Source organism: Natator depressus, chromosome 1, assembly GCF_965152275.1.
Source record: "Natator depressus isolate rNatDep1 chromosome 1, rNatDep2.hap1, whole genome shotgun sequence".
Classification (NCBI taxonomy): Eukaryota; Metazoa; Chordata; order Testudines; family Cheloniidae; genus Natator; species Natator depressus.
In genome coordinates this window covers 141,704,272-141,718,814 of record NC_134234.1, presented here as the reverse complement: position 1 = coordinate 141,718,814, position 14,543 = coordinate 141,704,272, and the positions used below count along the sequence as shown (strand labels likewise).

The 14,543-nt window shown below is 38.7% G+C and overlaps 1 protein-coding gene across 4 annotated transcripts in view; it reads right to left on the bottom strand.

Annotated features, from left to right (window-relative positions):
* POLA1 (DNA polymerase alpha 1, catalytic subunit) overlaps positions 1-14,543 on the bottom strand; it is a 349,929-nt gene that overhangs the window by 298,518 nt on the left and 36,868 nt on the right. For all 4 annotated transcript variants that reach the window (XM_074968368.1, XM_074968379.1, XM_074968396.1 and 1 more), the window contains exons 13-19: positions 12,843-12,917; positions 10,855-10,993; positions 6,932-7,086; positions 4,347-4,431; positions 2,626-2,687; positions 1,779-1,868; positions 266-382 (exon numbers count right to left, since the gene is read on the bottom strand). In XM_074968368.1, coding sequence (XP_074824469.1) covers positions 266-382; positions 1,779-1,868; positions 2,626-2,687; positions 4,347-4,431; positions 6,932-7,086; positions 10,855-10,993; positions 12,843-12,917 — 723 coding nt within the window. The remainder of the gene's footprint in view (positions 1-265; positions 383-1,778; positions 1,869-2,625; positions 2,688-4,346; positions 4,432-6,931; positions 7,087-10,854; positions 10,994-12,842; positions 12,918-14,543) is intronic.

The following is a 14,543-nucleotide window of genomic DNA, read 5'->3' as shown; positions in this document are numbered from 1 at the left end:
TCTCTATTACAGTTATTAATCTGTCATTACCACCATCTAGTTGAGAAACGTAAACTAAATTTGCCTAACTTGAAAATTAGTTTAGCTTATTACTGTAATAAAATAGTCATACAAACATTCATTATGTCTGAACTGGGATGCAAGAAATCCAACATGACCAACAGTCAAAATACATCAGAGAGGCATTCAAAATACATTAGCTAAATTAATTCATTTTAATCACATGCAATGTAAAAGAACTTGAGAGACTTAAGCAATCTTTTACCCCAAGCTTTGGCATGATGGACCTCCTCAGTCGACCTATCTTGGACCAGTGAGGGACTTTGCACACATTAATTCTCTGCAGCAGCACTTCCAGATCAAAGCCATAAATATTATGACCCTTGCCACAAAAAGAAAGCAACAGAAAAAGGTTATAACAAATGCAAATTAAAGGACTTACTTTCATGTGTTTAAAAATATATATATATAAAGGGCAAAGGAATTCTAATCTAATTGATGGCATCATCAGCATACCTCTTATTGGAAATTCTAAGGGAATTTATTCATCAGCAGTACTCATTAGTCCTGACATTAACAACACTGCTCAGCAGAATACTGAAATAAACTTTGTTTCATTATAATTGGCTCACAGTTCATACAGGTTCTTTCAATTTCATTCTCATGCCTCACAGCTAGTGACAGATCTCAATTTAAATTCTCTATTTAACCACATGTGAAGACATGTTTAAATAATTCCTTCTCCTTCCACTCATAAAACCCTCCAACTACTGATGTAAGTTATATATTCATGGTATCCTAGTAATACCATATTCCATGCAGCATGGTACATAAAGGCAGAGTTCTTACATATTTAAAATCAAACATAGCTAAATAATGCCTTTTAAAGTTCAGAAATGCAAGAGAAACATAACCATTTGTTCCCTGAAGGTACTAGTCCCAATCCTCAGCTGAAACCAGAAAGAACACAGCACAACTCAGGAAGTGGGAATGCAGAAGTATTTTTAAAAGACACCTTTCTGCTTCCCTAAAGAAGGGTCATTGTGCACCAGGCTTAAGTCAATGGGAACTGCAGGTGCTTAGCTCTGAAAAATCAGGCCACTCAGTTACCTAACTTGCAGTATCCAAAATTTTGAAGTGTTGATATCAGCATTTTCACTGACAGAGTCTTTCCACAACAATTATAAAACTATTAAAGAGGTACATGGATATTTGCTACCAGCCCTTATTAATTTTGCCAGCACTGCTCCCTTCAGTAATTTGGTAAAAATAAATCTCACATTTCCCATATAAAGCACTTATCAAGTACAAAGAAAGGCTTATTTTGCCACAAAATAAACTTAACTGACCGATGGATTTTTAAAAAAAAATATTTGTGTCTTGATTTTGGTATCAAACTATCCAAATGACATTAACAGAAATTACATGAGTATTTGGACAGATGATGAATAGACCCATAAGTATCAATATTCCACCTTCTCTGGTAAACCCAAAAGCTTTTTTTTTTTTTAAATTAAGGAAGGTAGTTATTTTTTTAATAATATTTAAAGTGATAAGGGCTACAACATACTCCTGAAGAGCAATTCAATATCACATGTGTAAGTATGTATACCTGCTCTATTTTATAACCACTAAAGCAAGTTAAAATCATGATGCAGAGTGAAATAAATGTAAAAGCTTTAAGGGGCACAAAGAAACCAAGAATTAAGTTAACATCTGCCCAGTCAACATATTTCTTAGTTCATATCTATTAAAAAGTCAAGTTAATAGCTACTTACCACAATAATATCTGGGTCAATTTTGTGAATCTTCGCAAGGAAAAAACCTAGCAACGTTCTCTCCGTTGCAGCAATCTCTACGTTAGCGTTCTAAGAGGAGCAAGAGGGAGTACCTGGTTTCAATGACCCAATAAATACTAAAAGTTTAAAATAAAAACCCGATCCTTCACTGATGAGTTACAAGACTACAATAATAATAAACCACTGCAGAGTTTTTTCCTTCATAATTGAAGGCTTCTTGTTCTCATGCACATGACTACAGAAAGCTTTTCTCACATACCCTTTTCTGTTTTGCTTTTGGGTACAAGTGTTTCAAGAATCTTGCTAGAAGTCAGGAACAGCATGACAGTGCTACATATGATGTACATAACATTTGCCCACAGGTTTAATATCACACACACAAAAAGAGTAGGTTACATTTTTGTTCTGCCAAACTTTTTAGTGCCTCTTTTAAAATGAAAAGAGGATTTTTTAAAAGAAATTTGGATGGACTTTACCGCACATGAAAATGAGAGACTAACACAACCAGCTTGAAATAAGTATAACAAAATAAAATACAATGTAAACTGCCGCACAAAGCTCTGCCAATGTACCTCAAATCTTACCTGCAACATTCTTCCTGAACCTTCTGAACTGCTAACTGTGCCAAATTATATGACAGCTTTGTAATATAAGTAGTGACAGATCAGCAGGTATGTTTTCAAAGATGATGTAAAGATTTGAATGTACATTTTCAGAGACGAAAGCTAGTGCTAGTCTAGACTGGTCCATGTAAAACTCTTCCTCCTCAATTCAAAGGCAGTATCTCAGAAGGCATTCTATTCTGAACGTTAAGAAAATAAGTTACCTTGCTTTTAATGATTTCTTTGAAGTCATAAGGGAAAATACAATCGTTTGGTTTGGAAATAACTGCAAAAGAAATCATAAGTGGTTTGGTCTCATTTGAGCATATGGTATGAAAAACAATGTCATTTGTTAGAAGGGTTTTTTTGGGTAAGATTATCTAAGAGTCTTTGGATCAATGGTCTAGAAGAAATGCCGCCTTTATCTTATTATGTAGTAACAGTGTGCTTGGCACTGTACAAGATACAAAATGAAGTCAAGACCATGCCAAGACTCAACAACTGAATTAAAATGAAGCTATCTACTAAAACACTAAATTTAAGAGTTTAAACTTGATTAAAAAGCTAGTTTTCTGGGATGGAAATTGAGGAGTCACTGAACAAGAACAGATAAGCAGAGGACAATCTAATCTAACATCTTGCTTTTAACAGGGACTTCTATAAAAAAAGAAGTCTCAGCTATGTTTAAAGAAATTTAAACTCTGTCATGGCTTTTGAGTTAAAATTACATGGATTTTATGTTTTTCAGAGTGGTAGTTATTTTAAAAGAAATTAGCAATAAATAAACCCAATAAAAGTAAAACTATTAGATGTAGGGTTGGCAGAATTAGATTTTTTAATAATTGACAGACAGTATCGGTATATTTTTAAGCATTTTTTTCTATTTTTTATTTATTTAAATGTTCACGGTTGTGGGAAATTATGGGGGAAAATCAGGAAAAAAAGAGGAGGGGCAGGCAAAATGATTTAACAGTAGATGTTGAGATTCAAAAAGTTAAATCTTTGTAACTGTTAAAACAAATTGTCAACATCCCGTGTTGAAATATACAAATTAATATCCATAAATCATACTCTAGTAAGTTCCCAAGCAGTATTTTTCTTACTTTGCCTATCTGTAAATTTTGATCATCATCGATGGAAATATTTTTTCGTCATTTGTGAGAGTGGTGAAATTGAAGTTTATCAACCTTTACCAATACAAATCTATTCCTTGCAAGCCTAAACACTAATTATGTGTCATTAGCCATTCTCAAACTGTGCCATGGAGCACTTGCAGTTTACATGCTAGCTCCTGGACCCCTGCCTCTAAGGGCATCCAAAAGTCTGCATGACTATCAGTTGGGATCTGGGGCTATGTAAAGGCATTCTGGGTTGATAATCCAGTTGACCACACCCATATGCTCAACTGTGCATCTTTTAAGTTTTCATGTTTCTTAATTTCATATTACTGCCTTGAGATCTCAGTTCAGAATTGAATGAAGCTATTGCTGGCCCACTTCTAGCTGAACTTTTATTTTAAAAGACTGAACTGTTTTTAAATTAAATAAAAACTTTTTTTAAAAAAAGCAACAAGCGAGAGGAGAAAGAGGACAGAAAGAGGCAGAGGATGTTTGGAGGGAGGTTACTTTGCCTTCATAGACAAACCCTAAGATTTCTACCAAGTAAATGGAATATCAACTAAGTTTAAAAATAGGGAGGAAACCGTTGGGTAGTGAAAAAAATCCACTCACCTCACCTAATTAACTCTCTCCCCACCACCACTCAGGCATCATACCATTACTGCTGACAGACAGTGGGGACAGCACTGTTCACATATAAATTCTTGCTTGTACTTCTTTCCAATAAACATTTTAAAAATAGATATTATATTAAAAAAAGAGTCAAGTGAAGTTATTGAAGCAAATCTTTAAAATTGCTCTACCCATAACCTGGTCCAGATACTCACCACAGAAGTGTGTCTGGAAAGGAGGCTGAGGAGGTGCTTTATCCAAACAAAATCTTTGATGGACTAGAGCTGCAACAGCCATGATCTACACCAAGAAATGAGAAATACTGTGATAATAAACACACTGATGTGCATCTGCATATTTACATCAGGTTAACAGTATCAAATTGCCCCTTTCCTTCTATCCCTCCACTCTCTTTTGAACAGCCTTCTCCAATTGCTCCTCCTTTTTCAAAAAAGGCAATCGCCTACTTTATGTGAATTGCAGCTGCAAATTGCTGAAGTCTTCAGCATTGTTTATTGATCTTAAGTAGCACAAACCACCATTCAAGAAATACTACTATTGGATTTTGATATCAAATACAGAACTGGGTGAAGAGAGGCAACTCTGCTTCATGAAGGATTTTGGTATTTCAGGACAGTTTTGTTCAGATTTGGAACAAAACTCCAAAATTTTGACGTTTTCTGCAAATATGAAATGAAGCGCCAATGAATGGGGGGACAGAGCCTGTGGTCCCCAACCCTGGGACACTGCTAGGAGGACTGCCTCAGTGCCAGGAACTCTGGGGTGCCAAAAAGACACAAGTACTCGGCTTGCTGAGGAGCCAGAAGCCTGGAAAAGAGCAGGCTCTTCAGCAAGCCACGAGACCAGCTGTTGAGGAGGTAGGCAGGCAAGCTGGCAGATTCCGTTGGAACTTGCTCTCCACAGAATGTTTCAATTTTGGTGAATTGGCCAAACTCTGACAAAACACACTTTGCCGGAATGCTTCTGACCAGCTTTAATAAAAGAGTTTGTTGGAAACAGTACAAATAATCTGCACATATAATCAATACTGGTATCTCGTACTACAGGCTAGTAGGTCAGTATTAGCTTTAGCTTTTTTGGAACTTTATTCTGGTTAATGCAGGTTTTAGAAAGTTAACATGGTGAGAACAACTTGTTAGCATGTTTAAAATATAAAGTTTAAAGCATTTAATTACAGTGGGTAGTATAAAGCAGTGGTGGGCAACCTGTGGTCCGCGGGCCGCACTCAGCCTGTCAGGGTAATCCACCAGCAGGCCACAAGACAGTGTTTACATTGACCAATGGCCAGAGACGTGCTGGCCGCTGGTTCCTGCAGCTTCCATTGGCCAGGAACAGTGAACCGCAGCCACCGAGAGCTGCGGGCGGCCATGCCTGCCGACAGTCAATGTAAACACTGTCACGTGGCCCACCAGTAGATTACCCTGACGGGCTGCATGCAGCCAGGCCACAGGTTGCCCACCACTGATCTAGAGTTGTCAAGGTTCCTTCCCCACTCTGAACTCTGGGGTACAGATGTGGGTACCCGCATGAAAGATCCCCTAAGCTTATTTCTACCAGCTTAGGTTAAAAACTTCCCCAAGGCACAAAATCTTTGCCCTTGGACTAGGGTAAGCTGCCACCACCAAGCACTTTAACAAAGAACCGGGGAAAAGGACCACTTGAAGTTCCTCTTCCCCCAGCAATCCCACCAAGCCCTTACACCTCCTTTCCTGAGGAGGCTTGAGAGCAAACAACTTGAGCACAGACCAGCTTGGGTTTCTTAGGACCCTAAGAACCCAATCAGATTCTTAAAAAACAGAACTTTATTAGAAGAACAAAACAAAGAAAAAAGAAACACTCTGTAAGATTAGAATGGAAGAATCTCACAGGCAGTCAGATTCAAAACAGAGAATCCCTCTAGGCAAAACCTTAAATTACAAAAAGACACAAAAACAGGAATACACATTCCTCCAGGACAGCAAATTTACAAGCCAAAACAAAGAAAACCTAATGCATTTTCTAGCTAGATTACTTACTAACTTTACAGGAGTTGGAGGGCTTGCATCCTTGATCTGTTCCTGGCAAAGGTATCACAGACAGACAGACCAAAGTCTTTTTCCCCGCCTCCAGATTTGAAAGTATCTTGTCCCCTCATTGGTCATTTTGGATCAGGTGCCAGCGAGGTTACCTTAGCTTCTTAACCCTTTACAGGTGAAAGGATTTTGCCTCTGGCCAGGAGGGATTTTATAGCACTGTATACAGAAAGGTGGTTACCCTTCCCTTTATAGTTATGACAAGAGTCTATTGCTGTGGTATTCTATCTTGATGAATAAAAAGTGGCGGCAGCATAACAGCTAGTATGAGAGTTTAAATCTGTTTCCCATTCTGCTTTAAAAATTTGTTTTATCAGAGGCAATCCTTTATTTTACCCAGAATACATAATGCTTAAAAGCCACATTATTGGGTGTATATAATCTGTTGCGTGTTTCTTTAAAAGAAAAAGATTTATTTAGTCTTCTATAACCAAAGATTGCATTTTGGGGTGTTTTCCATAAAACAACAAAATTTTATATACAAACTGAGATCCTGATCTTGTAATGAGCTCTGAGCAGATGGACACATCAGCCCACAAAGGGGTTCACCTGCACAGATCTCACTGAGGAATCAGATCCACAGAATCAGGTCTATTGCAGACATCACAATCAAGGCTTTTTGGTTGGTGAAGTTTTTCCAGTTACTAATTCTTACTTAGCATATGCCATAGAAAAAAAATCAAACATCACCAAAGCTGATGATTTACCTCATGCTGGTGAGTCTTCACATTCTGAATTGTCCTCATGCTGAGAGACATGATCACAAGAGGAGGAGGAGGAGGATCTTTAACTACATTCACCAAGTCAGGTTTCAGGGCCGTTGCCTCCACCTTACACCAACTGACTGAATGACTCAAGGGCTCTGCGGAAACAAATGAGCCACTTACAAGAATGATAAGGTCATCATGAGGAGAAAAAAAAATGGTTACCTTACAATAACTGGCTCTCCAAGTTGTTCTGTCCATGCGTATCCCTTTAAGTATGCTTGTGAGATGAAACTCATCCAACAGCTGAATACCAGGTTATTAGTAAAACTGAAATGTCACTGAAATGTCTGTGCCCTGCTTGTCCTCGTGTCCCCTAACCAAGGGCAGAGAAGCCGTAACCATCAGTCAGTTCCCTTGCTCATTCAGAATCTCCATTTAAGGGAGATTCTGAAAAAACAGGGAAGAAAAGTAGTTGTAGGATCCACACCGACAAAACATCATGAAAAAACACAGTTACTATAAGGTAAGTAATGTTTTTAATTCTTTGAACATTTGTCCATGTGGATACCACCTCTAGGTGACTGGCAAGCAGTGCCCTATCTGGAAGGTTGAACTGAGGAGTCCAGACTACCACTAACTAATCAGCTATTTTAACACCGCCCTCCCAAATTTGGTATCTGATCTTGCAGCCAGGTCAAGGACATAATGTTTAACAAAAATGAGGGGACTATTTCAAATGGCTGCCTTGCAGTTCTGAGATAATGGGGATACTTCCTTGTCTGCTGAAGCCTGAGCTCTAGTCAAATGACCTGTGATATTTAGAGGAAAAAGGAACAGCAGCCATATGACAGAAAAATGAAATACGCTAGGTGATCCATTTAAATAATCTGAGGAAAAAATGGCATGTCCTCTGGAATCACCACTTATAACAACAAAAAAGGCAGGGGCATTGCTGAAAATGGGCTTTGTCCTGGTCAGGTAGCATAGCAAGACCCTCACTACAGCTAAAATATGAAGTTTCTTCTCCTCTGGATAAGTGTGTGGTTTTGGAAGAAAAAGAGGGAGATTAATATATTAATTTAACTGAAAGTCTGACACGAGTTTGGGAATAAATTTAGGACGGCTTCTCAAAACCATCTTATCTTCGTGGAATGTTATGCAAGAAGAGTTGGCCGTGAGACTTTGGAGTTCACGGACCCTTCTGTCTGACCCAGTGGGGATGATAAAAAGATATCTTGAGAGTAAGGTGGTATAGAGTATTCAGAAGAGGGTTCAAAGGGAGGCCTCAAAGGACAATATTATGATCCCATTTGGGAGGTGGCTTCCTAAATCAGTGGGAAGCGGGAAGCAATTCTTAAAAATCTGGATGCAGAAGTGTAAGAAAAAAACAAACATGACTCTGGGTGGGTGGCATGCCGAAACTGCTGCAAGGTGGGACTGTAACTGAACAGAATGAGAATCCAGAAAAATGTAGATGGATGATATAATTAAGGATCTTGGTAACAGGAATCTCCAAATGGATCAAGGTTGTGCTGGGCTGCCCAAAAAGAAAATCTTTTCACCTGCGAGGAGTACATTTTTCATTACTCATTAGGGACTCCTGCTTCACCACAGGAGTTCTTGTGCATATAACAAACAGTCTCCGTCAGTGGCACTTAACCCAGCCAACATGCAAGCTGTCACGTGTAACAATTTCAAGTCTGGGTTCAATGTGACCGTTGTCCTGTGATATTATTTCTGAACAGTTTGGAATTGCTATTGGAGGCTGAGTTGACATTTGGAACTGACCCATTAGCCAAAAATGCCTCAGCCAACAAGGAACTATCAGGATCTGCTGCATTCAGACTTTCCATATCATCCTGGATATTAGAGAGAATTGGAGGACATGCATACAGGAGACTTCGATTCCGCTATATGCCATCCACATGGTGGGTAAGCTGGGGCTCTGAAATGAGGGATTCTGGACTGGAGGAATGAATCATCTCCTGATCTTGGAGAGTGATGAGGTGAAAGCTCCCAGCGGTACTGGATGGGGAAGAAAGTATGGTTAGGAAAAGGTCTCCTCTATCTGCAGTGCTGATCTCTCAGGCAACGTCTGTACCAGGAGCTTAGACATTTGAGTCAGTGCCAGATGACGCGCACTCAATAGCAAAAATGGTATGGGAGAAGAGATAACTTCCATCACCAATAATGCAGTAACCAGAACAGTTACTGACACTATCAACTGAGGAACTATTTCAATTTTTTGTAGGAATCCGTATCAGATGTAGGGACCAGAGTAGCCTCAGAGCCCTTCGGTGCCAAGAAGAAAGTTGAATCAGTGTCACTTGCCCCTTTAGTATGAGGACTTCACTCTCCTCCAAAGAATTGAGTGTAAAGGAAATAACTCTCCTGAGGCCTCTCAACTTTTCCTTTCTCAAGGAAGTAAGATCAGTACCAGGTTTGATCCAATGTTCTGATCTACCTTAGCTCTGTGTGGAAGAGGCAGTACTTGTCTTTGTTGCTGCAGCAGCTAATAGTACTGAGCACGTCTTTGGCTACCAAGGCTTTTTGGCCAGTCAGTCCCGAATTTGACTTCTTACTGATACCAGCCTTTGCAGCTGCATCCTGGATGTCATGGGAGCACACAGACTAAGAGGTGGAAAGTCCCATCTTGGAGTTCCATGCCCATTCTTGTGGGTCTGAAATGCTCCTCACAGGCTGCTCCAGAAGACACAATTTTAGCCTCTCTCAATTTTCTTGTTCTGGAGAACGGACAACTGGCAGATGGAGCATCAATTAGGTACAAGGCTCTCACCAAGACAAAAACAAACTGTCTGGAAGGGGAATAAGCCAGTCACAAGATGGGCAGGATTTGAAGCTGCTATTTTAAGTGGTTGTGGCACAAGGTGCTGAGAGAAAATAAGGTGCTTTTTTAAAAACACTGAACAAATAAAGAAAAAGTTGAAGAAAACACAGGAGATATTTAAGGAATTAACCCTAACAAGCTAGATAAGGATAGAGAACGGATTACAGGGCAGCAGGCGGACACTGCCTGGTTCCATCTCACTGCCAAAGCTGGTAAGAGGGAACTAAGAAATGGTTGCAGCTGCTCTGCCCTTTATGCCCTGTGGTTGCTGGGAGCATGAAGACATGTAGGGAGAAGGCATGGCTCCAGAGACACTAATGTTTAAAGATTCTGAATGTGTATGAGGTGCACATGCACACAGAGTGGGATCCCCATAGACAAACACTCAAACAATGACCTAAGTTGAAAGCACACTGGGTGTTTCCAACCATGTCATTTTGTATAAACTATCGATGGAGTAATTTGTACTGGGTGTTATCCAGAAACAGTTCCAGAACTCAGAGTAAAGTTAAAATTAAACACTTATGATCAAACACGGTCTCTGAGCCAAGCATGGCGATTGCCTAAATTCCTGTAACATTTTACACTGTGGCATTACTGGAGCTAAAAGGACGCTCAGAACCATTTAGAAGTTCGGTCACAGAATCAAATCAAGTTTTTCCTTCCCTCTCCTCTTTAAGGGGGGGTATCACAAGAAGCCCAGTTACCTTACTACTGTGGTGCCGTTGCCCACTTTTTGTATAAAAAGTGACATTCTGAAGGATCAAGTCCCAAAGAGCACAAAACAGAGTACAGAACTGGGGGGAAAGGGTGAAGGAAGCAAGGGGAGAAATCAGTTCAAGAGCTGTCAACATTGAAAAGAGACCAATTAAGCAAATCTTGCTTGCCTCTCAAAATAAACTGCTTTCTAATAGGTCCTGTATATGAAATCTAAACATTGCTTCTCAGAATACTGCCCTCAAGAACTTTTAAAAGATTTGACAAAATAGAACTGTACTGGTCAACTCATCTACCATCCCCCTCCAAATTTATTTTTCAGCAATTTATTAAGTATTTGACATGCAAATCCTCATACGTGGATTTTTTATTTCCAGCCAGCTTGGTCCTTTGATCTTCCTACTCATCAAGAGAAGTTCCAGGCTAGAAGTGTTAGTTCCAAATACATGAGAAAACGTCTCTCCTTTCAGATCTTGAGGAAGCCGGGGGAATTCAGCCTGACAATCAAAAGAAAGGGATAAGTTTTTTTTTTTTTTTTTTTTTTTTTTTAAATAAAATGAAGGCGTATCAATTTATTATGCTCAAGCAGTAGTATAAACAAACTAAACCATATCTGAAATGTGCCAGTATCACATGAGTGAAACTCCATCACATCAGAAAGTAATATAGCAACCCAAGAAGTATCAGACTATTGTTTTAATAAACCTCTGCATAAGTAGGTTTTGGTGGATTCCATTTTTATCAGTAAATATCTGCAAACGTCAATTTCACTGAACTTACACAAACCAATGAAAAAGTATTCCCAACAACAACTGAAATGTACCGATATGAAAAGTAAGAAAAATGCTGCTTGAGAACTTAGAGTCAGAATCCATTGAATTTTAAATTAGGCTTGTTACAAACTAGTGAATGAAAAGTAAAAACAGGTATGGTTTGTTGATTTAAAGATATTTACTCTGTATATTTTGACATGTGATGTTAACAATGTGTTTTCATGATTTATAAAGCTTAACTTTTTGAAACTCAAGGTCTACTGTAATTAAAAAATTGTCTGGCCTCTTCTTTAATTTTCCCCAACTGTGAAAATTTAAATAGGAAAAAAAAGAAGAAAAAAATCCTTAAAAATAAACCCATATTATCTGTGGAAATTATATATTTAAAAAAAAAAAAAAAAAAAGGAAAATCTGCAAGCCTACACATAAGCCAGGAAATTGATCCAAAAATGTAAATGCCAAAATCTGTGTCCATATAGGAAACAAGACTGTGTTGGTATCAGCCATGACCCACATAACTCAACATTTTTAATATAGAAACTGCTTAAGTAAATACTGCAAGTTAATTATATCGTTTTATGCATCTGACAGCTTTCCAGCTACAGCCACTGTTTGCAGACCAATAAGATTAGAATGCTCCTGAAGTGCTAAAGCAGCATTTTGGGCAGCTAACATGCATTTACTTCACCCTTCAGATATAACCTTAATCCCTGCAAAGTGGCTGAATGCATTAAGATGGTGCCTTTAATGTCCCCTTCTCAGCAATTAACAAAATGTATTTAGAAGGGAACACTGTCAATTTGAAACCTTGTCAGTTTTTTTTTAAATGATTAAAATTTATTGTTACTATCCCTGTCCCAGAGCCCCGCTGGGAACTTGTGGGTCTGTCACTCCATTTCCCTCATTTCTAAAGAAAGTTTCTCCTGCCCAAGAGCCTCATAAAAGACCAATACAAATGATTAAACTGACTACACACAAATGTCCTGCTATCACAAGGCACTTAAGCATATGCCTGACTTTAGGCTTGAGAACAGTCAACCCTGTGGGTGTTTAAAGTTACACACATTCAAATATATTGTTTAACTGAGCCCAAATGGCACAAAAGTAAACAAAAAAAAAAAAGAAAGCCTGACTAATCAGGAATAGATACTTCCATAATTAATAAGTCATTAACATTGATGGATGAAATTATTGTTTTAATTTCATCATGTTTTATTTTTGGGGGAGTGCAGCTAACACCGAGATACATAGAAAGCTTTAGTAGATCTATGATATACGGATTTGAAATGTTTTAATTTTTGTTATTCACTTTCAGTTTCATTGTAATTAACTAGCTATGGCAGGGACTGGCCAGCACATCAATGATATAAGGAAAACAAGCAAATGAAAAACACTAAGTTAAATAAGCTCCAAAAGACAAATTTTAAAAATAAAAAGCAACTAGTTTACACGTTGTGAAGTGGGTGTAGCCATAAATAAGGACAAAATTATGTTAATATATGTACTTAAATAAGATTAAGTTCAACAGAACTATTTCAGTGATGTGGCCTCTAATCAGATTAGTTTTACTCACCAGGTACCTAACTTCTAGGTAGTCAGACTTCACTGGAACATCCGGGATCTCAAAAGCATAATTCTTTTCAACTTTCTATGCAAAAAAGAAACACATTTTAAATACTGTATTTATGTATTAGGTGCTAAGATTTTTTTAAAAATATCAGTATACTGAACATTCTTCCCAATAAGAGAAAGAAAGGAATAAAAACCAAACGTGATGCAAATGCTCATTCATCTGATCTCATTACTCTCCTTACAGCAGCTAAATAAAGCAGCAGCTTTATTATTGGACAAGTAGGTCTCTAACGTCATGTTCATAAGCTACCAGCGATGCTAAAGCAGGCTCCAACCACACTTAGTCCTTGTCTACACTCCACTTTTAGCGTTAAAACTTTTGTTGCTCAGAGGTGTGGGGGGAAAAAACCACACCCCCAAATGACAAAAGTTTTAATGATGAAAAGCACCAGTGTAGACAGCTCTCCATCCCTCGTTGGGAGTGGTTTTATTTGGTCGTCAGAGGAGCTCTTTCCTGGCGACAAAGAGTGGCTACGCTACATGCCTTACAATGGCACGGCCGTAGTGGCACAGTCGTGCTGTTCTAAGGTGCGCAGTGTAGATATAGCCTTACTGTTCAAAACTATGTTAAAATTTCCTGGAGGCTAAGGATTCCGGATTTGCATGGCTAATCTATGCTGTTGCACCAGCTGGAGAACAGCACATTGCAGCCATTATGCAAATGGATGGTGAGGAGTCACTTGTGGCGTGTGTTGTTATTTGTATTGCCAGAGGTCCTACTGGCCCTAGTCATAAACCAGGACTCCACTACTGTCTTGTCTTTTTTAAAGACATAGGTTCAAACCACTTCTTGTGGATTTAACCTGACTATGGAGTAAAAGAGAGCATGTGAGCCTCTCTGATCATAATTACAGTGACGTGCAAAGAGCCATAAAAATGCTATCTGCCCATTAAGTGTTCCTTTCAGAGATTAGACATGGAGAAGCAATGATTGGCTGATAAGTTTCAGACTGGAGTCATGTTGCTTTCAAATTGATTTGTCAAGAACTTGCCCAACTTGGCTTGAACAGGCTCCATTCCTGCCACAATCAGTGGTAGGTGTGTGGGGAAAATGCTATGCCTTACAGAGTCTACTCACAATCCCAAGTTTGCTGTTGGCAAAGCTTTGATGGGCACATATAAAATTACTGCCACAAGCAATGGTGTGCTAATGCCAGATGTCATCACTTCTCACAGCATCTCCAATATAACCAATGATTTAAGTTACTGTTATTTCCAGTAGCAGCCAGAGTGTCCGAGAAGCCCTGCTGGGCCCACATAAAAGGTGGCATGGCAGGAACTTCCCAAGTGTGATGGTTCTGTTGGCAAAGCTTACCCTTTACTGTCTTTGTGTTCTGTACAGCACCTAGTACAATGGGGTCCCGGTTCATGAGTAGAGCTTGTAGGTGTTACAATAATACATATAATTCTCTCTCACTATCTAATACCTATTATATTTTTTCAAAGTGTTACAAAAGTCACTCTACTTGAACAATTCTGTGTCCATGAAGTTACTCCCAGCACAAAATTAGCTCTCCCATATATCCATTTTGGATCATCTTTTAAAGTTTCCCAGATTGATTCTAAGACTTTACAGTTTACTTTTTTAAAGCACGCACTTCCTTGATTGAAGTTATCTTCCCTTTGTTCCAATATAAATTAT